The sequence below is a fragment of the Melozone crissalis genome, unplaced genomic scaffold (assembly GCF_028551555.1).
Source record: "Melozone crissalis strain CALT ecotype California unplaced genomic scaffold, PUWL_Pcris_2 ptg000061l_1, whole genome shotgun sequence".
In the NCBI taxonomy this organism is placed as follows: domain Eukaryota; kingdom Metazoa; phylum Chordata; class Aves; order Passeriformes; family Passerellidae; genus Melozone; species Melozone crissalis.
In genome coordinates, this window is record NW_026535839.1 from 15295354 (window position 1) to 15318998 (window position 23645).

The 23645-nt window shown below is 50.4% G+C and overlaps 1 protein-coding gene across 2 annotated transcripts in view; it reads left to right on the plus strand.

The window, feature by feature from the left end:
• Nucleotides 1-18180, plus strand: part of PSD2 (pleckstrin and Sec7 domain containing 2) — a 78594-nt gene extending 60414 nt beyond the window's left edge. For both annotated transcript variants that reach the window (XM_054287786.1, XM_054287787.1), the window contains exons 10-16: nt 236-279; nt 3813-4003; nt 5124-5194; nt 12182-12339; nt 13643-13787; nt 14828-14971; nt 16490-18180. In XM_054287786.1, the coding sequence (XP_054143761.1) occupies nt 236-279; nt 3813-4003; nt 5124-5194; nt 12182-12339; nt 13643-13787; nt 14828-14971; nt 16490-16696 (960 nt within the window). In that variant the 3' untranslated portion in view covers nt 16697-18180. The remainder of the gene's footprint in view (nt 1-235; nt 280-3812; nt 4004-5123; nt 5195-12181; nt 12340-13642; nt 13788-14827; nt 14972-16489) is intronic.
• The last annotated feature ends 5465 nt before the right edge of the window (nt 18181-23645 follow it).

Sequence of the window (23645 nt, forward strand, 5' to 3'; positions counted from 1 at the left end):
CACATTCAGGCTCCTGAGCAGGGCTGGGTGCCAGAGCCCTCTGCTGCTGCTGTGTCCAGCCCAATTCCCAGCGTGGCACACACAGAGAAGGGTCCAGTAGGACAGCAGCCATCCTGCTCACTGGGAAAAGCTTCTCCAGGACAGTTCAGCAGGGAAAGGATCTCCAAGAACACAGGGTGTGGAGGAGGAGATGCCTCCACAAGCAGGCACAGCTAATTCCATGTTCTTTTTCCAGACACTGTACAACTCCATCAAGAATGAGAAGCTGGAGTGGGCCATGTAAGTATATGCTGAGCATTAAAGGGATTGTGTGTCTTTCCAAGTGGCTGGCAGCTCCTAAGTCATGTTTTCAATCCCAGAATATTTCCTGCCAAGCCCTAAAGTGATGAAGTCTCTCTGCAGACAGACAAATGGAGTTTATTTATGGCTTAGACACAAAGGCAATTGGGAAGGTTGGTGATGGTCTGTGGATCCATGACCTAAAGGAAGGGAATGCCCTCTTTGTTTACTATGACACTTGTAAAATGTTGGTTCCTCTCCAGGTGCTTCAGAAGTCTTTGCACAAGCAAAGATCTGGGGTTATTTTGGTCATTGAGATTTTCCATCTCTCCCTCATGGGTTTTTTTTCTGGAAATAGTATCAGAGAATCACTTTAAAAATGAAGAATCCTTGTGATATCTCTAGTTCAGCTCCCTCCTCAAATTATGGTCAGCATTGAATTCAGACCAGGGTGCTCGGGGCTTTGTTCAGTTTGATCCTGAAACCCTTCAAGGATGGGGAACCCACAGCTCCTCACAAACCAATACTTTATTTTTATGAGAGTGGCATTTTCTCTCGTCTCTGTTGTTTGACTTCTGCCCACTGTCTCCTGTCCTTGTGCCATGCACCACAGTGAAGAGCCCAGCTTTGTCCTCTCAGTAACCCCTCACAGAGGCTGCCATGAGGTCCCCCAAGCCATCTCCTCTGCAGATTGAACAAGTCAGATTCTCTCAGCTGTTTCTTACATTGCAAGTGCTCCAGCCTGTGACCGTGTTCACAGGGGTCTGAGGATGAGGGAAGAGATGAGGATCTGACTCCATGTTTCAGGCGGCTTGATTTATTATTTTGTGATTTATATTAAAACTGTACTAAAAGAATAGAAGAAAGGATTTCATCAGAAGGCTGGCTAAGAATAGAAAAAGGAAAGAATGATAACAAAACTTTGTGTCTTGGACACAGAGTCCAAGCCAGCTGACTGTGATTGGCCATTAATTACAAACAACCACATGATGACTCACAGATGCACCTGTTGCATTCCACAGCAGCAGATAATCATTGTTTACATTTTGTTCTTGAGGCCTCTCAGCTTCTCAGGAGGAAAAATCCTACGGAAAGGATTTTTCAGAAAATATCATGGCTACACCAGCCCCCAGGTTTCTGGCCTCAGCTGAAGTCTCTCACCTTGCTGACACCCTGTGCTGTGCTGGGGCCCGGCAGTGTTTGCTGTATCACCACAGGATGCAGGGAGGGCAGAGCAGGCCATCACTTCTCTTCTCCTCCTCACTGTGCCGCTGTTTCACAGCCCAGGATGCTCCTGCCCTCTGCTCTGCCAGGACACACCGGCTGCTCCTGCTCATCGCCCGCAGCCCCAGTGCAGCACTCGGGTGTTCCCGGCCCTCTCAGCAGTGGCCTTGTACCCCTCTTTTGTATGCCATCCACAAGTTCGATGAGATTTGTTACCCTGAAACCAGCCTGGAAACAGCTGTCAGGGTGGGCTCCATCACAGGTCACACAGCACCTTCCTCAGTCCTCCTTCCCCTCTCTGCCACTCAGAGCACAGGCCAGGATCACCAGCGAGGTCCCAACTCCAGTGTCTCTGCCAAGGGACACCCTTGGCAGACCTGAGCTCTTAAGCTGGCACAGGGAACAGGGGACATTCCTCTCCTCTCTCCTCAATCTTAGACCTCTCTTGTCTCCAGACAGAGCATGGCCTTCTGTGCCATCACCTGCTCTCTTCCTCATGTTGCCCTGACCAAACAGAGCATCAGGAGGGGGTTGGATCCTCCCTCCATGACTCCGGCGGGGCCATCGCGCCCGGGCTCTGTTGCGAGAGGGAGCTCGGGCTGCTCCATGGAAGGGCAGCTCGGCAGGAGCTCGGGATGCGGGCTGTGCTTACACAGCAACGCCCCCTGCTTGGGCTCTTCCCGGGAATGTCACCCTGCCCGAGCACATCCCAGGGATGTCACCCTGCCGAGGTCCTGGGGATGTCACCCTGCTTGGGCACATCCCAGGGATGTCACCGTGCCGCGGGGGTCCCAGGGATGTCACCCTGCCCGAGCACATCCCAGGGATGTCACCCTGACAGTGGGTCCCGGGAATGTCACCCTGCCATGGTCCCAGAGATGTCACCCTGTTCAGGCACATTGCAGGGATGTCACCCTGCTGCGGGGTGCCGGGGATGTCACCCTGCCTGGGGACAACCCGGGGATGTCACCCTACTGGCGTCCCGGGGATATCACCCTGCTCACGCACATCCCAGGGATGTCACCCTGCTGGGGATGTCACCCTGCCGGGGTCGTGCTGCTGTGGGGTGTCTCCAGCCAGCAGCATCCAGATCCTTTCTGCCTTTCTTCACCCACCCTGTGGTACCCCTTCACCCACCCTGCGGTACCCCATCACCCACCCTGCTGCATCCTTTCACCCATCCCAGCCAGCCTGGGGCCTGCCTTGCTGCAGGGTGTCCTGCTGGGCTGCAGGCCCAGAGCCCTCAGCTCCTCTGCAGGGGCACAGATGGGACATGGGGTACCTGTTTTTCTATCAGAGACCTGACATTGAGTCATAGCCAGGACCCTCTTCTCTCTGCTGGCCTCTGCCTTGTGTCCTTCTCCATCCCAGGGAAGGAGATGCCCTTGCCCACAGATGCCACCAGACAGGCAGGTATGTGACCAACAGCAAGGGGCACAGAGGGGTGCAGCCCAAATGCCTGAGCCCCACTAACTCCCCAGGCAGGAACAGGATCTGGGCTCTGCCTGAGCCCCAGGACTCCTGTGGGAGCTGAGGGCTGAGAAATCATCCTTCTCTTCCAAGAGGGGTCTGATGCTTTGGCCATCTGCTTGCTGCAGGTGAGGAATTGTGTTTTGCTGCTCACATCCCAGCCAGTGGATTCATTGAGGGTCTGTCCTCAGCTGAGGTTTGGTCCCAATCTGATCTGTAGCCTGAGGTGACCACTCATCCCATTTAGACACTGACATGTGTCAGACAGGGCAGAAAAGCCCTGTTTGCTCCTTCTCCCTCATGTCCCAGGGACACTGGGAACTATCACTTCCCATACAAGTTCTGCTCTCTTTGTGCCAGAGTAGGTTCATCTCCCAAATGTCTGCAGATCTTCTGTTCCTCAGAGATGCAGAGGACATTCCTAAAAAAGGTACTTCACTGTCTAGGAGGCCCCAGGCATTGCCTCTGAGCAGCTGGGGAATGCTGGTAATACCTTGGTCTTCAGCAAAAATCCTCCTTAAGCTCTGGCTTTAGGACACAGAGTTGAAGGCTTTTCCTGTGAAATATTTGTAGTGAAATATTTGCAGTCCTCAGCATGAGATGTCTGTAGTTTCTTGGTGTTCAGACCAGAACCCAGTCCCTTACCTGTCCTGAGTGACCTCACAGTGGGACCACTGGGACGGTCACCTGCCACCCGCACTCCCCCCAGCCCAGACCACCACTATTGGCACTCTGTGTTGTGGTCACAACATCTCCTTGAAAATAAAAACCCTAAACCCAAAGCAAATAGGGCTGTTTGCATGGTAACCACATCTCTCTTCTCTAATTCCATTTCCAAGTGACGAGGACGAGCTGAGGAAGTCGCTCTCGGAGCTGGTGGATGACAAATTCGGAGCCAGCGCCAAGAAAGTGACGAGGATTGTGGACAGCAGCAACCCCTTCCTGGACATCCCCCAGGCCCTGAATGCTGTCACCTACAAGCACGGCGTCCTCACCCGCAAAACCCACGCAGACATGGATGGCAAGAGAAGTACGGGACAGGGACAGGGACAGGAGAGGTGCCCAGGCAGTCCCAGAGCCTTCCCTGCCTCTGCTGGTGAAATTTCCTCACCACACCCCGGGCAGCACAGGAAAGATCCCCACAAGTGCTAGGAGAGAGGAAAAGGAGGGTATTTTGAGGCATTTGTCCTCAGTGTTCCCTTCTCACTGCCAAGGAATCTAACCCAGACACACCTGGTCTTCCATCCCCCAAATCCCAGTGTCTGAGCATTGGGGGAAGGCTGGTTCAGACCCGGTCTTCCATCCCTCAAATCCCAGGCTCTGAGCAGTGGGGGAAGGCTGGTTCCTCAGCAGCTGTCCACTCCAGCCCTGGCTTTGGGGACAGTCTGGCCTGCCAAGCTTTGCTCCTGTCCATGTCCTGCCATGTGCTGGCTGAACTACAGAACAACCCATAGCTCTGCTACCAGCACATGGCATTACAGGACAGGTAAAGGTATTTGGGAGTTGTTAATGAGCAGAGATTAATTAAACCTTGGGTAATTCCTTTTGCTAATTGATATGATTGGGCCAATCACTGCAGCTGATTAAAAAGTCTTGAGTAGACATTAACACCAAAGGCCTCCCTTGCTTCCAGCACCTTCTCAACAGCCTGTGCTTGGAGGATCTGCTGTCTGGTGGGATGTGGATGGCTCCCCTCACCTCCCACCCCTCTCCAGCTTCTGCCAAGCTCTCTGTTCCCAGGCCCATTGAGATGGTAATGCTCCCTCCTCAAGGGAACAGAAGCTGCCTTACCCAGCTGCTCATTTCCAAGCTGAGGAGCTCAAGGAATGTCTCTGCTCTCCAAGCATTAGGTCCAAGGAACATGAACCTGTTTTTGGAGGAGCAGAGACTTCCAGGTGTCCACTGGTAGCTCTGTAGCAGCTCATGTCAGGCTCTGACCTGCTTGTGTTCCTGCTGGGAGGCTGCAGAGCCCAGCCACTGTCCCTCAGACACCTGTCCCTGCTCACAAACCACTGGTGAGCATAGCCTGGAGGTGTGGGAGCTCTGGGCATGAGGGAGTGCCCCTGGTGGGTCAGGAGAAGGGCTAGGTTTGCCTGGAAGCTAAAGTAGCACTGACAGACATGTACAATCAAATGTTCTTCCTTTTTTAGCTCCCAGAGGAAGAAGAGGTTGGAAGAAATTTTATGCTGTGCTTAAGGGGACCGTCCTTTATTTACAAAAGGTAACCATGGGGGATTCTCCCCTTTGCTGTCTCCAGAGCAGTCATGCATTCACATGCCCAGGTAGTGGTGAATTCATGTCCTAACTCATGCATGGACACTGACAGAGCTCCTCCAGAGACCAGGGCTGGAGGATGCTGTCATCTTTGGTGGTGCTGTTCATGCTCAGGGCACCATTCACAGCCTCAAAGGGACCCCTGGAGGAGGAAGCATGAAAGAGGAAACACAGATTTCGGCAGAAGGATCCCAGCAAGTAGGAACTGTTGGGGAGGATGAATGAACTGATGATATGGAATAGGTGAAATAGGATGCTGGGGAGAAATGAAACAGGAAGGTGAAGAGGTGGAGCATCTCACCAGTCTTATCCTGCCTATAGTTTTATTTGCTGGCATAGATCTGATCAGGCACAGCTTTATTGAGTCTGGCATAGGAAGCCAGCTGATGTAATATCTCTGGGTTTCACTAAAGCTTTTGATGCTGTCTCTCACAGGATCCTTCTGGACAGAATGGATAAACACATCCTGTGGTGGCTGAGCACTTGGCTCATGGGTTGGGCACAAAGGGTGACAGTGACTGGGGTGACATCAGACTGGTGACCTGCCACTAGTGGGGTTCCACAGGGCTCCAGCCTCTGCCCTGTGCTCTTCAACATCTCCATGCATGACTTGGACACAGGGCTCAAGGGAATACTGAGTAAGTTTGCAGGCAATACTAAACAGAGAGGAGCTGCTCACTCCCTCAAAGGAAGGGCCCTGCAGAGAGACACTGACAAATGAGAAGCCCTGGCAATCGTGGACTGTATGAAGTTTAACAAAGGCAATGCTGGATTCTTGCACCTGGATTCTTGCACCAGGGTAATCCTGGATGCACAAATAGACTGGGGAATGAGAGGCTGGAGAGCAGCTGTGGAAGGGGACCTGGGAGCCCTGGTTGATGGCCAGTTGGATATGAATCAGCAGTACCCTGGCAGCCAGGAGGGACGCCTGTGCCGTGGGGACATCAGGCCCAGCGTTTGGATGAGGCCCTCAGACACAGGCTGGGATTGTTGGGGTGTCCTGTGCAGGGCCAGGAGTTGGAGTTGGTGGTCTTTGTGGGTCCCTTCCAGCTCAGAAGATTCTGTGATTCCATCGTTCTATGCTGAAAGTTTATATTCTTCAGGACCTTGATGACCTGGGTGTTTCCATGGGCTGTCAAGTGACCCTTTGTGCCTCTCTCCATCTCTGTTCCTTGTGTAGCCTCCTCCAGTCAACACAAGTGTAATTCCCAGGTCCTTGGGGGACACAAAGTCACCATGGAACAGCTTCCCTGAATGCTTTAACATTCAGCTCTCTGGCACTTGGATACTTGGAGGATTTGCTGGAAAGTCTTTTGTGAGGAGGCTGGATAGGGGCTCACTTGAATGTCAGTGTGAGCCAGCCCAGGATCCCAAATGTTCATTATCAACATAACCCACTGAATTAGCCTGAGCTACCTGAGCAGCACATGCTGTGCAGTAACCTGTGACTGTGTTCACAGGGGTCTTAGGATGAGGGAAGACACGAGGATCTGACTCCATGTTTCAGAAGGCTTGATTTATTATTATATGATATATATTATATTAAAACTATACTAGAAGAATAGAAGAAAGGATTTCATCAGAAGGCTAGCTAAGAATAGAATAGGAAAGGATGATAACAAAGGTTTGTGACTTGGGCTCTCTGTCCAAGCCAGCTGACTGTGATTGGCCATTAATTAGAAACAACCAACACGGGCCAATCAAAAATTCACCTGTTGCATTCTACAGCAGCAGATAATCAGTGTTTACATTTTGTTCCTGAGGCATTTCAGCTTCTTAGGAGGAAAAATCCTAAGGAAAGGATTTTTCATAAAAGATGTCTGCGACAGTAACCCATTGAACTCCCCTTGCTGGAGCAGCACTCCCCGTGGGTAGATGCTCCTGCCTCTTGCAGCATTATCTCCACAGCAATGAGAGTAAACAAACAGTGGATTATATAAGAGAGGCAGAAAGGTCCTGGGGGCAGCAGGAATTATGACTCAGAGCTCAGAGCACACCTCAATGCCTCTCGTGTTTCACCAGGTCCTGTGGCACACGTCAAAGGCCAGCAGAAACCTGGCAGCAGTGGATGCTCACTGCCAGTGTGGGTTGCTCTCAGCCCAGTGATGTTTTTACAGCTGTGCCACTCTCTCCTGCACCTCAGGGAAGTTGCAGCACAGGGAGGAGCCCAGATCTCCTCCAGCCCTCTAAGTGTGGTGCTCTTCAAGCCAGCAGCACTCTTCTCACCCCTCAGTCCTTGTCTCATTGCACATCTTCACATGGAGCCCACCAGAGTCCTCATGCTGGCCCATGGGTTACGCATGAGGATTTAACTTGTGCAGAGTTATCACTGTGCAGAGTCACAAGTTATTGGTGACACTTTTTCTCTGGGGAAAAAAAAAGACATTTTAACTATCACAGAACCATTTGGATCTAAATTAATTTTCTACCAAGGGCTTCTCTTGGGATGAGTCTGCTGAGAGGGTGTACATTGAGAATGAAATACCCTTTCAGGAAGGAATTTTCTTCCCTGGCAGCAGAAGGAGCTGTGAAGCCAACACTTGAGTGTCATTGCTGGGGCAGAGGGGCTGGGGGTTCTCTGCTGTACAAGGCTTGCAGCAGTAACCACTCATTAACAAAGTTCATTATGTTTGTCTGAGGTGTTCAGGATTTAAAAAGAGAGCAAGGATGAGGCTGACATGGCAGTGAGGAGATCAATGCTCTTATCTCAGTGACCTTCAGGATCAAATGGTTCAGAGACTGAGGGCTTTCTTTATGGACAAGGACTGCAGGAACAAAACACCCAAGGTCTGGCTGTGTTATGAAAGTGCCTGATAAAGAAGAGCCATGACTGATGTGCAATTAGCAGGAGGGACCAGAATTGCCAAGGATGCCCCAAGGAAGGAGCATTTGGAACAACAACAAAAACAAACCGAAGGAATGTTTGGGCAAAGCATTTGGGGAAAGAGGGGTTTCTTACTGGTGAGCTGCTGCCAGACTGAGCTGTAATCCTCTCCAGGGAATTCCTTGGGCTTGGCTACAGACAGCGTCTGTCAGGCTTGCAGGGACAGGACAGAAGGATGAGAACACGGAGACAAAGTCCTTGCCCTGTCACTTGCAAACATTCCCAGCACCACAATGCTGTGGATAAATGGAGAGTGGATAAACATCCACCTGCCCCGTGGATCCTTGGTGTCATTTCTTGCCCTCAGGGTGGCTTGCAGAACAAAGGAATTGCACAATACAGGAAGGAAGTGGTGTGCCAGCCTCCTAAGCTCTCAGCAGAAGACAACTGCAGATAAACATGAGGTAGAACCTTGGCCGAGCATAAATCACTGGGGAAAGATTTTTCTGATGGGAAGATAGAGGAGAAAGGAACTACTTCCAGAAGCACCGGATGTCATGGAGCACAGGTTCAGCTTGTTCCACTTTTCTGCTCAGACCAAATTAAGGATCTAGGCTTTAATAGTAAATTCATGGTAGTTGAACAGGGAATTCCATTTGGTTTTGAGGAGCAAGTTGAGTATAAATAAGACTGAGAGGTAGAGGGAAGGTGAGAGGAAGGAGGGGCTGGGTAGGTGGGTGTATAGATAGGAAGAATGGCCAGATACAGAGAGAGGTGGACATAGCACAGGCAGAAGGGTGGGTGGACAGGTAGAATTCAGTCTGACAAGCAATTCAGGCAGCAGCCATAAGCCTGATGAGGAGATGTCACATGTCATTGACTCGCTGGTGTTAATTGCTGGATCAGCATGTTCCAGCACAGTCTGCTGAAGCAATTGCTTGATCCCCTAAAGGGATGCAGCAGAGTCTGGAGGAAGAAATGCAGGCTTGGGAGCAGGGCACACCTCTCCTGTGCACTAATCTGCTCTGGGCACTGACTCATTCCATGGCCTTTGGCAACTTACTTCACCTCTGTGAAATGGGGATAATAACCCTTAATCACTATACATAGAAGGGGGTTAAGAAAAATGATGGAGAGCTTAAAGCATGAGGTGCTTTTGCACAGAAGTGCTTGAGAGGGTGCAGGTCTTCCCACAGGTCCTGTCCCCAAGCAGGAAGGGGCTCCCAGCAAGCCCTGAGCCACAGGTGCTGTCCCATGCAGGCAGAGCCTTGCCAGGTGCTCTAAGACCTTGCTGAGACTGAAAAGGGCACAGGGGTTCATATTCCTAATTAAATGGTTTTTTTGGATGGTAGATGTGAGGTGAAGAAAAGAAAGAAGAGAAAAAGCCACTCACAAGCCAGAGCATGAGGAATATCTGCCAGTCCATGGCCACATTCCCAGCACTGCCCAGGGTTGAGAGGCAGCAGAACTGACACACTGGGCTCTCCCACCTCATCCAGTGCCCTACAAAGGCAGGCACAAGAGCCAGGTGCTTTTTCTTGGCAGAACAAGCTTTGAGATTAGCTGTGGATCTGCTCACAGGGGTAGGCAGCAGGGGACAGGGACCCAAAGGCGCTGGGATGTCCCAGCCAAACAGGCCATTGTGACACCTGGCATTGGGATGAGCCTCCTGGAAGAGCCCTCCCAAGCAGGGAGCCTCCAGCACTGCTCACTGCTGTGAACAGCAAGGCAAAAGGCAGAGAGAACCTGCTTCATCCAGCCTCACCTTGATTTACTGAGCCCAGCATTAGGAAAAGAAGATTGGATTTTTCCTTCCACCAGCATTGATGCCTGAGAGCCTGAAATCCATGGAGGCAACACTTGATGATTCCATTCAAGATGAGGATCTGCATTAGTCAAAGCACTCAGCAGCTGTGGCAGTTTCCTCTTGTCACACACCATTAAGCTGGGCTAGTTTGCACTGTATTTTCAGAAAGCTTATTTTGTAATAAGAGATCATGGGCAGCACAGCCAGATTTATTCAAATCCAGAGAACTTCAGCCTTGGAAAAATATTCCCAATTGAAGTCTGTCTATATATAATATGCAAGGCCTGAGCAGCAATGTCTTCCTCAAGCAGATATTTCTCTTGCAGTGGGGTAACACATTAGGTCTTCACAAGGCAGAGCATTTGCTTTTCTTTGCAGAAAAGGCTGACAGCCCATCCCCCTGGCTACTGAAATCACCACAATGGCAAGGTCATCTGTCCTGCCCACCTGAGTGTCTCCCCAAACACAGGATGCCTGCAGCACCCAGCCCTCCTCTGCTGGAAATTCAGGGCTTTTCTCTGGGATTCACCATCTCCAGGATCTTGTGCCAGACATTTGTGGGTGGACCCATGGCACTTTTTTGTACCAAGCCCAGTTTCATTTGATGATGAGCACAGGATGGCAACCACTCTCCTGGACAGGATTATTCTTTTGAAAAATGAGGGAAGAAAGGCTTCAGAAGCATCAGGAGCAAGAGCTGGGTGAGCCCCATCCATGGGCTGGGGAGTGCTGCTCCTCAGGGCTCTCAAGAGCAGCAGAGGGAAAACCATTCTGCCCCTACAGCAGAGAACAGCCCCACTGCCCAGGGCTCCCATCCCGGAGGCTGCAGCACAGCTCCTCCCTGAACAGCTGCATTTGTACCACTGGCACATGGGAAACAGAAAACAATCATCCTTTTGCAGATCTGCACAACAGTTCTGGCTTGGAAGCTAAGGAAGGTTTGGGATGTACAGGCCACCATCACCAGACAGACCTGGCCTGGTGCTGACAGCTCAGGGCAGTCAAGGAAAGCAAAATACAGAGCACATGAATCCTATAGCACTGTAATCATCAGGGCAAGGCAGGCCCTTCCAGGGACACCCTGGCCTGGCATGGGGTGGTGATTTGCTTTAGCCAGGGTCTGGTTCTTTCACCAGGCTCTTTTTTCACCAATCCATGCATCCATCTGTCCATCCCTGCCATCCCAGCATCCAACTAGTTGGGCTGGCAATGATGCAGAGTGTGAGGCAGGATACTGCATTAAGTCACTGGGAAAGTAAAAGGGTAAACATAGGATTGACTGAACTTTTTTTTCCTAAAAAGTGCTGTGTCAAGATCATAATTTCAGAGTCCCATGTCTGGTATTTTCTACGTTTTTATAAAATATAAACATATGTAGTTACTGCTACATTCCCTACTTGTGTGAAGTGGGGAAAGTGAAGCAGGAACACAGGGAATGCTGCTGCAGTTTGCAAGTGCCAGGCTAAGGAATTACAGGGGAAACAATGCCAAAGGAGCACGTGTGCTAGAGGGAGACCAAAGCTGGTTCAGGGGGGCCACTCTCAGACTGGCAACTGCCCATCAGGCCCTGACCTGTACAGAGGTGCCCTGGCTGCAGGGATTGCTGTTCCAGGGCTTCCTCCACACACAGCTGTAGTGACAGGACAAAGAGCAAAGGGTTTAAACTGAAAGAGGGGAAATTTAGGTAGATATAAGGAAAAAATTGTTCCCTGTGAGGGTGGTGAGGTCCTGGCACAGGCTGCCCAGAGAAGCTGTGGCTGCCCCATCCCAGGAAGTGCCCAAGGCCAAGTTGGACAGGGCTTGGAGCAGCCTGGGATAGGATAAGATGTCCGTGCCTATGGCAGGGGGCTGGAATAGGATGAGCTTTGAGGTCCTTTCCAGCCCACACCATTCTGTGAGTCTATGAAGATGCAGCACCAGGGCAGGTGCTCATTGATGTTCTCTGCTGATTGGGATTTGCATCCTGGTTTGAGCCCTGCACTGTGGGGGAAGCTCTGCAGAAACCTGGCCCTGCTTTGTGCCTCCCCACAAAGCCTCAGGCATGTGCTGTGTTAGAAATAACTATTGATAATTATCTTTAAAACTTTCATCTCCTTCTTTACATCTTCCCAGTGAACTTAATGATGGAAGCAGTTGCCAGATGTTAATTATTATCATTATCAGCTCCTAGCATTTACTGTACAAAGCAGTGCTTTTCCTGGTCTCGGCACTCTGTGATTATAGCAGGGGGAGAAAGGCAGGTTCATTAAAGCATCCCACAAATGTTAGTGTTGTCATTATCCAATTAACGTTCCTCTCCACAGGATGAATATAAACCTGACAAAGACCTCTCTGAAGTGGATCTGAAGAACGCCATCCGTGTGCACCACGCCTTAGCCACAAAAGCCTCCGACTACAGCAAGAAGTCCAACGTGCTCAAGCTGAAGACAGCTGACTGGAGAGTCTTCCTCTTCCAGGCCCCGTGAGTGCCAGCCCTCCCTGCAGAGCCTGGGGGGCAGCCTGACCCCCAGCCCCTGCCAGACCAGCACACGCCTTAGGGGGCACATCTGGGGGAGGAAGGGGCTGAGGGTCATTTCTGCAGGGCTGTGCAAAGGATTGGCTCACAGGTCACAGTTTCTTGGTGGTTTTGTGCCAGTCCTTGAGGTCCTTCCCAGCTGTCACCAAGGCAGGCTGAGCAGGATGGGCTGGTGTCACTGTAGGACACAAAATGGAAAGATGCGGACACTGGATTCTTCAAGGTGAAAAAGAGGGAAGTTTAATTCTGACTCCAACATTTATAGATTTCCAGAAGTGATAGTGGATTGGAGGGTGACAGTGCCACCTCTGCACTGTCCACACTGTCCTTGTCCACACTGGACAAACCAACAGGCCATCAAATTTCTTCTCCTCCAGAAAGAAATGCAAAACAATAAGTATTTACAGAAAAGCATGTGAGAAAGTTTGTTACAAGAATGTAACATCAGAAAGCTTAGAAGAACTCAAAAGACCAGGATGACAGGCTGAGATGTGCAGGGCTGAGTGAAAGGGCTCCTCTTGCTAACTCCTGTTGGTGTATTCTGGAAGGGAGAACATCTGTGTGGTGCAGGTGATGGTTCCCCTTGTCAGCTTCTGATGGGGAAACTGTCTAAAGCTCCTTAAAGCAGGCTCCCCAGCCAGGGCAGATGTTTTACCTGAGTCCATTGCTGAGGAATGTTATGGTGTTACTAAGTGTGAAGTGTGATGAAGTCATCTTCTGTGTCACGTTTTTCATGTCTTCTGCTGAGAGGTGACGTTGTCTGTAGGGCTGGGGTAGTAATGTCAAACTAAAGCTTGACATCTGAATTTGTGCAGCAAACACCCACTTGAAGGCTTGGGGGGCAGTATCTGGACAGATTTGATGAAGGAAACTCTGGAGACCCTGGGCAATGTCTCATAAATTACATAAGTGACATCCTGCTCTGTGGTTCTCACCCTCCTAAGAGCAGGACATCCTTGGCTCTGGCCTCTCCACAGCTCCTCAGGAATGCAACCAGAGCTGATGAGGAGGGCAGGACTGCCCAGGCTTCGAGAGGCAGACAGCAGCCCTGAGATCATCAGGGCACTCTAGAGGAGCCAGTCAGACAGTGCTTCCCTCTGTTCATAACCTGGCACAGAGGTGACATCAAAGCAAGGCCACCCATGTCCTTCCTGAGTGTGGCTGGCTCCAGGGCTGTTGTCAGCTGTTCTCTGGTCCTGGTTCAAGAGCATTTTCAGACTCCCTTCTCTTCTCTCCTCCTCCATAACAGAAGCAAGGAAGAAATGCTCTCCTGGATCCTGAGGATCAACCTTGTTGCTGCCATTTTCTCTGCTCCAGCCTTCCCAGCTGCAATCTGCTCCATGAAGAAGTTCTGCCGCCCGCTCCTGCCTTCATCCATGACCAAGCTGTGCCAGGTAATGTGATGGAAGGAGTGCTGGAGGGGTGCCCAGTGCTCAGCAAGCCCTTCAGCTCAGGGTGAGCCATTTCTGCAGCTCCCCCTGTTCCTGATGGACACACTCAGGTGCTCAGTGCAGGAACAGGGGAGTGGGGTGGGCAGCTTGGACAGAGGTGGAAAATCCTGACCTGTGGCCAGAGCTCCTTTTGCAATGGCTGTAAACAGCCCTGTGCACACACCTGCCTGTTGGTTCTGGCTTGTTTCTTGTTTTTTTGTCCATTGCATCCCAGCACCTTCCTGTTGCTGGAATGGAAACAGGAGAACAGCTCCAGAGTTGATGCTGCAGATCCCAACAGGTTTGGTTTGTATCGTGGCACCCTCTTGCTTTTGGAGCTCAAAACCCACAGAGAAAAGGGATGTCTGAGTTCCAGCCAGTAGGGAAAGCTTTGGAAACAAGGGGGCACAGTGCACCAGGCTCAGCTAACCAAGAGCAGCTGCCATCCAAAGAGTGGCTTTGGTTTCCCTTTCCAGGGAAGGCCCAACATGCCTTAGCACTTCCAAAAAGTGGGGACATAGTGCCACTGCCCCCCAGCAAAGGGGGGACAGCCTGAAATGTCAGGGCAGAGACACAGCTGCTGTCTGCTGAGACAGATGTGGCCAGATGGTCACCTTGGTCAGAGGGTGGATGGTACTTTGTCAGATGGGGAGGGTTCCTCTATCTCTGAAAAGAGTAGATGAGCAGCTCCTGGGACAGCACTGCTGCTGCCTGGCTGGTACAGGATGCATGTTACAGGAGCATTCTGTGCTTATGATGCCAAAGATGCCTCGGTGCCAAAGAAATCCTCTCTTGGCACCTGAGATACCTGAGCTTTGCTCTCACTCCAATACCTGTGTTTGAGCTCTCCTTATCAGATGGATTTGCAAGTGCGCAGCACACGTTTGGCTCCAGCACAGGGGCTGAGCTCAGCCCTTGCAGAGAGAATCCCCCAGCCACAGGCAGGAGGAGCACTCGGGTGCTGCACTCCACGTTCTCATACCTGAACACGCTTCTCTCGGCAGGAGGAACAGCTGAGGTCTCATGAAAATAAAATGAAGCAGATTGCAGACGAATTAGCAGAGCATAAATTACATCCTGTAGAGAAGAGCCTCAAGTCAAAAGAGGCTGAGGAATACAGACTCAAAGAACATTACCTAATATTTGAGGTAAAGGAACTTTAATCTTTTCTGTGATAAATGGTACCTTGGCTGATTGAGGAGAGCAGAACTCCAGAGTGGGTGCTGTGAGTCTGGGAGAGTGTGCAAGGAGAGGGAAGGACAAGGGCTCCCAGCTGGATGAGGGTCTTGGGGCAGCCACAAGCCTCACTGTTTTGCACTGAAGCTGAAAAAAGAAATAAAAGCCATTTCTTTCCCTCTGTGATTTCACACCAGAGGAGGGGAAAACTGACAAGAAAGTCTTCCTTTACTGTGCCAGATTTTGACATTTCCTCAGGTCCCAAGTACCAGACTGGTTCAGTTCTCAGTGTGACTCAGTCTTTTTCAGCAACATCAATAAAAAGCAAAGGGAATCCCTGGGAGAATTAATCCTGTTTTGCTGCAACCATTTTTGTAAATAAAGCCAAACCCAGTGTTACAGCTGGTTACAGACCCTTTGAGGTTGCATGTACATAAGTTTTAGCTCCCTGTAAAGTCTAAGAAGCTTTTAATCGTGGGAGAAATGGGGTATTTTGTTCCCGTGAGAGTTGAGCAGGTGTGGTTCCTGCCACATAGGTGTCAGTGGGAAGGGACTGCTGGAGGCCTCTAGTCTTGCTTCCAGCAGAAACTTGGATTATTCCTAGTCTTAGCCCACACTGAGGGTGCATTTAGTGGCCAAGCCCCAAAAATCACTAAGGATGGAAATATCCCACCTCCCTCATGCCCGGGCTGCACAATCCTTTTGTGTAACACCCAGCCTGATTCTCCAAAGCCACAGCTCCCAGCTGCTGGTTCCCTTGTCTTTGTACCACTTTCCAAATAGTTGCTGCTGCCTCCCTTTTTCCAGCCTCTGGTTTTGGATGCCTGCAGAGAAGTCTCTATCTGAGCTTTTCTCTGGACTGCCTTTTCAGTCTTCAAGGAGAAGCTGGCACTTCCAGGGCATAATTCATCTCATCTGTCTTATGAGATGTGCTCCAGAAATGCTTGTTTCTTTGTGCTGACAAAGAAGCCAGCACAGGCTGCCTCTGAGATGTTCAGAGAAAGGATGGGTATTACACAAGCCCTCAAAAAGATCCCATCTAGCATTGGAACAGAGGATCCAGGCAGAGAGGATGCCTCCCTTTATCCTGTGCTCTGTGAGGAGCGCTGGGGGCACAACTCAGCAGCAGTAACTGAACCACTGGATGGAAACAATGACAAGCAGCAGTATTTTAACCAATCAAGGCGAGCTCCTAAATGAGGAAGCAGCAGGTCTGTTGATCTCATTTTGCCCTCAGTATCCTCCTTATACAATCACAGCGGCAGCCAAGACCTGTAAAAGCAACTGGAAAGTCCTACACAGACCCACACTCCCATTTCCCCTCAGACCTTCAAACAGTCAGGCATTGTGCTGGGGTTGAATCTGTGGGATGTGATCAGTGATGGTATGGGATGGATTTTCGTGCAGTAGCTGATGGAATTGTTCCTGTGTGCCACACACACCATGGCCTGTCCCTGTTCCCAGGCTCTCTGTTCCCTCTTTCCCTGCAGAAGAGCCGCTATGAAACGTACATCAACCTGCTGTGCATGAAGATAAAGGTGGGGACAGATGATCTGGAGAGGATCGAGACCAGTTTCTTCAAGGTGGAAGCCGACGACCTCGCTCTGCGGAAAACGCACTCCAGCCCTTCCCTGAGCCAGGGGCACATGTCCATCAGCTGTAAGGCAGAAAAGGACATTTTAGAGCAGAACACTTAACAAGGAACATGTGCACGGGGGGATGAACCGGCCATGCTCTGCGCTCCTGGACTTAGATTGATGAGCACAATTTTACTTAGGAAATTACATGAGCAAAACTGTAGACATGTCTGACATGGGGATTGCTCTAGTGAAGGAAATCAAAGAAGCTTTAGTTGACACTCTCTGACAATGCTGTGGCATTTCAGCATCATCTCTTCTTCATTCCCAACTGCACCAGTGGCTTTTCTTTCCCTCCTGCTGCAGCCTGCACAACAAAGGGATATGCTGGTTCTTCAAGGGCTGGGTGGCTCTTTCCTCCACCAGCCCTGTCTCTCTCCTTCCCTCCCTGGATCCCCAGCGGTTCGTGGTCCCTGGCAGTGCAGGAAACTGAGCTGAGACGACGTCTGTGGCACCACCAGCGCTCCCAGAGAGGGGCACAGGGTGGCAGGGGCACGGCCCTGCCCCACGAGGAGCACGGCGTGACAGGACGGGTGTTGTGAGCTGGTCACCTTCAGCACGGCCACGTGGGAATGTCACCTGCCCCTGGCAGGAGAAGCCTGAAGGGTCCTCTGTCACCTTACCCTTTTTTTATATATATATACATATGAATATATATAAATAAATATATATATATAAGGAAACTTTAACCTGGGTTTTTAACCTCAGTGTGTAAGTGAAGGCAAACTGCCTGGGGAAGACACTAGGGACGTGGAGGGTCTGACCAGCCCACCAGGATGTTCTAAAGAAATGGAATAGCTGTGTATCTTTTTTGTTTCTTTTTTTCTCCTTTTTTTACTCGAATGGAAATCCCACCTGGCTTTGCTGTGAAACATCGCTCTCCCATTCCTGCTTATTCAGACAAACTGCCCCAGTGGCTGCCAGTTTGGCTGCCAGGGGATCCACCACTCTGGGTTTGAGGCACAGCTGGAGCTGTGTGCAAGCTCCAGTGGAAGCTCTGTGTGCAGGAGTGATCCCCTGCCCGTCCCTGCTGTATTCCTCCATCCTGCAATGCACATGCTGTACTCTTTTAAGTGGGAATTGTGTTTCTGTTCCTTTCTGCTGTCTGTGGTCCAATGATTTACTGTTGTGCTGAAGTGATTCCTCTGCATTTCAATGCCACGACTGTCCTCCCACACTTTATTTATTTCATGTTTCGTTTGATCCTTTATCTCAGATTGCTTTTCTTTCCCCTAGGTGCGTTCACAGTAATCTAGTTCCAGTTTTGAAGGATCTTGTAGCTGCTAATTACAGTCATTTATTGTTTATATTTTGCAGCATTTTTTAAACAAACAAAGTAAGATTTATTTGGACCTTCAATGTTTGAGAGCCTATGGACTACTGTTTTCCATGACAGTTCATAACACTAAAAACCTCTTCTCAACTTTATCGCCTCTTCTTTTATCTCTGTTTCTTTGTACAGTTTGATAGTTTATTTGAAATGATGCACTAAGAATCATGTAAAAAAAGAATAACAATAAAACTGAATCTGTTGGTAAAGAGAATTGGTCTGAAGCATCGTTCCACCATGTGCTGGATTGATCCCAGATTTCGCAGCACCAGAAGGCCAGGCTGATTCAGATATGCACCAGCACCTGATGCAGAAAATCCAGAATCCTATGGACAGACAGCACCAGAAAACATGGATTCCCTTCCACAAGTGGGTACCAGCCCACCCATCCTCTGGGATGGCTCTGGAGCAGGTGTGGATAGATGGGCTGCTTTGGGAGCACATTCAAGGAACTCTTCCCTCCTCCTGGTGCATCCAGGTGTGTCTGTCCACACACAGCCTAGAGATTTATGGGAGCAGAAAGGTACCAAGCCCTGCATTGCCACTGGAGATGTTCTCACAAGGTTCCCAGAGGAGTCTGTGGCTGTTCCTCCATGGCATCCTTGCTTTTGTGCCAGGTATTGTACAGACATTCCTGCACCCCAAGATGCTCCTACTCACATGAAGTGTCTGGTGCTGAGACTCTCACAGTGCAAGTCCAGGGGAAAGCTGGGCCCAACCCCTTGTCTCCAAAATCCCAGGTAATATTTTGTATTTCAGTCTTCCCTTTCTGAGCATCCCTTCCAGTGGCAGTGGCATCTCCAGTGTGTTTGAGCTGCCACCAAGAGCAGCTCAGCCCCCTGGTGAAGGTGCCAGTCTGCCATCCTCAGCTGGGAGTAACTTGCAGAGAAAAGCAAGATCTGCAAAGTCTGCTCTGGGCAGCAGGAAAGAGACTCAGGGCTGTGAGACTGAGCACCCAATGGATGTGGAAGGGGTGGCAGCTGATGGCAGACAACACTTGGTGAGACAGCTCAGAGTATTAAACTTTCTGAGTACCTGCAGTTTGCCTCATGCACAAGTCCTGATCCAGGTGGATCACAGGTACATGAAAATGTGTTGAGAGCATCTTAGCTACATGAGGGCAGAGCCAAAAATGCCTTGTTTGTGCAATCCACAGCCTCAGCTTGTGACTTGGAAGAAAATGAGTTTTATTATGCCTTATCTCCCTCCCTGGAGGTCAAGGACTCAGGCACCCACCACTAAGAGAGAAGAGCAGCATCTCACAGGAATCAGGCAGCCACATCCTTTTCTCCTCCTGGAGTTTCTCAGATGCACTTTTTGCACATCCCCTGCCTGTGCCAGCCCCTCCAGCAGGCACCACGACTGCTTTGGGTCTCTCACAACCTCACCTGGCAGTGGTGGCTCAGCCTGACATCCCTGCCAGGCCACTTGTCCTGGACACAACCATGTTTGTTTTAGAGGGACTTTGTTGTGGGGGAGACTTTGTGACCCCAAAGCCAGGATCCAACACTGCTTGTGCCACCCATCTGTGTCAGGAAAGCAGCTCCCTGCCCTCTGGGAAGGGCACTAAAAGCACCATGCACGCAGAGGAGAGCTGTCAGGAGGCTCTGGTGGCTCCCCCACCTGTGAAAATTGCTGTAAAATATTTACGGCAAAGCCCTAGGAGCACGCACGGCTGGAAATGAGGAGTCTAAAAATAAACCAGCCAGGGAAAAAAGAGAGAGATGCAGGCTCCCTTCAGAGGCAATTGGAGAGAAAATTGAAGTAGCGTAACTGCCTCTAAATATAGAACACAATTATGGGAATCAAGGGGCACTTTTAACAAAAAAATCACCACAAAGAATCCTGAGGCTGCCGTGGCTCAGAGCTAGTGGTGTCTCAGCAGATGCAGAATATCACAGATCCCTGCAAACCATGGAGCAGGGAAGTGTCCCCCTGTGCAGGGCAAACCCACAGCTCCTCTCTCCCTCAAGGGACCCAGAGAGATTCCTGGTGGGGATCAGCTGCATTGAGATGATCTGTTCCTCCAAGGCATCACCCTGAGATGTGGCCCCGTGGTTGTTCTGCATGGAGACCCAAGAGCTGTACCTGCTTGTAGTGCAGATGCTGCTGTGCCAGCCTTGGGGGGGCTTCTCCATGAGTGGTGCTCACAGATCCCCAGGAGAGCCAGGCAGGGAGATGGGGCTGCTTTGGGAAGACAAAGGCACCCAATCTCTCTCTTCCATGTGTCTGGTTTCCCCAGGGATCAGCCTTGGTGATCATCCACACGTGTCCCTTCCAAGGGGTGGGGTGTTCTCTGCCCAGTCCTGTCCATCTCACCTTGCTCTGGGAGCCCCTGGAGGAGCTGAGATGGATCAAAGGCAATGGGAGCTGGGGCATGTCCCAGGAGGAACAGGAGAGTGGAGAGCTGCACTGCTGCCTTCATCCAGTGAGGCTTGGGGCTGCACAGATGTGGGGCATGATGTGTCCAAAGGCAAATGTCACCCTAATCAGGACCTGACCCCACCACCTTTATCCCAGGTCTAACACCTCTTTTGCACATTGCTGTTGGGTGACGTGGGCAGGAGGGCAGGGTCCTTTAGCCTTTAACCTTCTGGGAAGCCAGAATTGAGATGTCTTCATCCAGGGTGGAGTGCTGAGCCCTCTGGTCTGTCTGGAGGCCCCACAGGACATGCCATGAATGTTTGGGGTGGCCTGTGACACAGCTGGGTCAGCTCCAGGGCAATGGGCATCCTGGGGGGTTGGAGCAGGCTGTGGGTGTGCTTCGCCTGGCCTTCAGCATGGGCAGCACTGTGAGGGCTGGGCAGTTCTCTCACAGCTCTGGGCATTTGTAGAATCATAGAGTGATTTGGGTTGGAAGGGACACTAAAAATCCTCAAGTTCCAACCAGATCAGTGTGTTCCAACCTATCCATTTCAATAGGATTGACTCACTGTGACAGACCCCTCTCCTGTTGAGTTCAGCTGGGGCTCTTGGATACCTGTCCATGTCACTGAGCAGGAACAGGGGAGAGAGTTCTGAGCTGGGTGGAGCCATGGGTGCCACCTCAGGGGCTGTGCTCCTGTGACCACACCACACTGTCAGTGAGTCCCTACGTGGGACAGCCAGAGACACAGGTTTCCCGTGGAGGAGCTGAATAAGGGTCCTGTTTTGTGGGTGGGTCAGTGCTGCATGGCAGGACGGCACTGCCAGGGTTGGACCCAACACATCCTCACTCCACTCAAGTCACTGAATAGGTGGCAGGTCACAGCACAAGCATCCTGACCTCTCTTGGCACATCTGGAAACTTCCATGGTTCAAGGGAAGGGGCATCTCCTGATCTGCAGATGGAGGAGGAATGGCACCCCCAGAGATGAGTGGGTAGCAGTCACTCACCTCAGTGAGCCTCCACTCCTGAGCCCTGCAGGAAGGTCAAATGTCCATGCCAGGCAGAAAAACACCCACCTATGGGTCTTTATGGACACAAAGATCTTTGCTGAACCAGAGCATCTCTCACATAAGGAAAGGATGAGGGAGCTGGAACTGTCCAGCCTGGAGAGGAGAAGGCTCAGAGGGGCCTTATCCATGTGTATAAATACCCAATGGATAGCAGTGAAAAAGAGGGAGCAGGACTCTCCTCAGAGTGTTCAGGACAGGAGGCAATGGGCCTAAAATACTAAATGAGGCAAAGAGTTCAAATTAAAAATTGGCAAATCCAGTTTGTGTGGGAAATGGATTTATAGAGAGTTTTCAGGGTTTGACAGAAGGCCTACACAGTATGAATCTGTATGCAAACTTTGAGATAAGAAATGACGTTTGAATACAAGAAGACAAATTTTTGCTTTGGGAAGGACCAAACACTGGCAGAGGTTACCCAAAGAAGTTGTGGTACTGCCATCCCTGAAGATAATCAAACCCTGACTGGACACAGGCCTGGGCAGCTGACTCTGGGTGAGCTGGTGGAGCAGGAAATGTGGAAGAAGTCTCTTTCAGCCTCAACCAGTGTGTGATTCTGTGTATGGTGCCTGTCACAGCTCCCTATTTGCCCTCCAAAGGGCCTGAGATTAATGCAGCCCACAGCTTGTTATTTCTTATTTTATTTATAATATAAAAAATGTTCAAGTGTTAAACAGTCAAGAGTTCTGACATTCAGACAATCCAGAGCAAACTTTGACAATCATCTTATGACAAATTAGCAGAGTTTTCTATCTGACCCCATCACGGGTGAGGAATAGAGGGTTTAGTTACTTTATTGCTAAAAGTTAAATGAAATAATACACTGTCAATTGTTGTATTATCTTCTCAGTCACAGCTTCACCATGCATCCAATCTACAGTATCTGAAATGCAAAGGACATGCAGAAGTAAAAATATAAAAAGAAAAAAGTCAGGCTACAATGTAAACAGGTTTGCTGCAGAGAACTGAGGAGAGGGGGGCACTTCCCCGGGGGTGCTGTGCCGCCTGGACACGCAGGACTGTCTCTTTGCGCCACAGAGCCGGTGGTGGCCAGAGCTGCTCCGGGTGCGGGGACGCGCCATCCGTCCGTCACCGATGGCGGGAGGTGACGGCACCACTGTCCTTACAGCACGCGTGGCACGGCCGGAGGGAGGATCCGCTCAGCAGGGCCCTGCCCGGCCACGCCAGCGGAGCCCAGAGCGCTTGGGGTGCTGCTGACCCCGGGCACATGGCCTGGCGCCGTGTCCAGGGTGACACGCGGCCGTGCGTGCCACAGGACCACCCTGTGGGTGTCCCCAGCACCCCGGCCAAGGTGTCACCCAGGACACCACAGCTCCAGCCATGGCTGCACCGCTCAGCCGAGGGACGCCCACCGCGGCCAGCACGGCGCCGGGGTGGCCACGGGCACCGCGGCTGAACGGGGCTGGCTCAGCCACCCGCATTCAAGGGGACCTGACAGGTGTGATCCACCCTTGGCACAGGGCTGTCTGCCTGGCTGCACCACAAACCTGTGCCAACCCCACTCCAGGCCCACCAGTGAGATGGCCAAAGGTTGAGAGCTATATTGTAAGGGCTGCTGCTGCTGCGCGATTTCGTTTTCTCTTCCTACCTGTGTGGCAAAAGAAACGTTATTTCTGCATTTCAGCACAGTGCTGTTGGGTTTCTTTTTCTCCTGATTTAAGCGAAAATACAAGTAGTTTACAGGGCAAGACAGATCCTCATTAGACATGATAATGGAAATGCTCCCACTCATGTCCTTAATGTGTGTTTAAACAATACTTTAAAGAATAAGATCATTAATAGCAGGGTACGGGACAAAGTGGCAAGGCTGTTTTCTTCCAACAGAAGAGCGCCCTTGTGACAGGTTGTCTCCCAAACAAAAATCTATGACCTTAAAAATGCTACTGAAACAGAATCCTCGGCATGAATCCCAGCACTAGCATACAGCAAAAGGCACCACGATAGTTTTGTTTTCTATTTTTAAGTAGTCAAAAATTGGCCCACTTTATTTTTAACTTTATTGTTTGTTTTCTTTTCTTCTTCTTCTTTTTTTTTTTTTTTTACTTTTTTTTTCTCGGAAGCTGTAAATCAAGACATTACATATAAATAGAGATTCCCTATAAAAAAGTCATTGTTGTTAGCTATTATAAGACAACTTTGCTAAAATGAAAATAAAACATTTTTATTTGTTATATTTTTTGTTTTTTCCCTCTTTTATATAAAATAAAAATATTTATTTTTTTT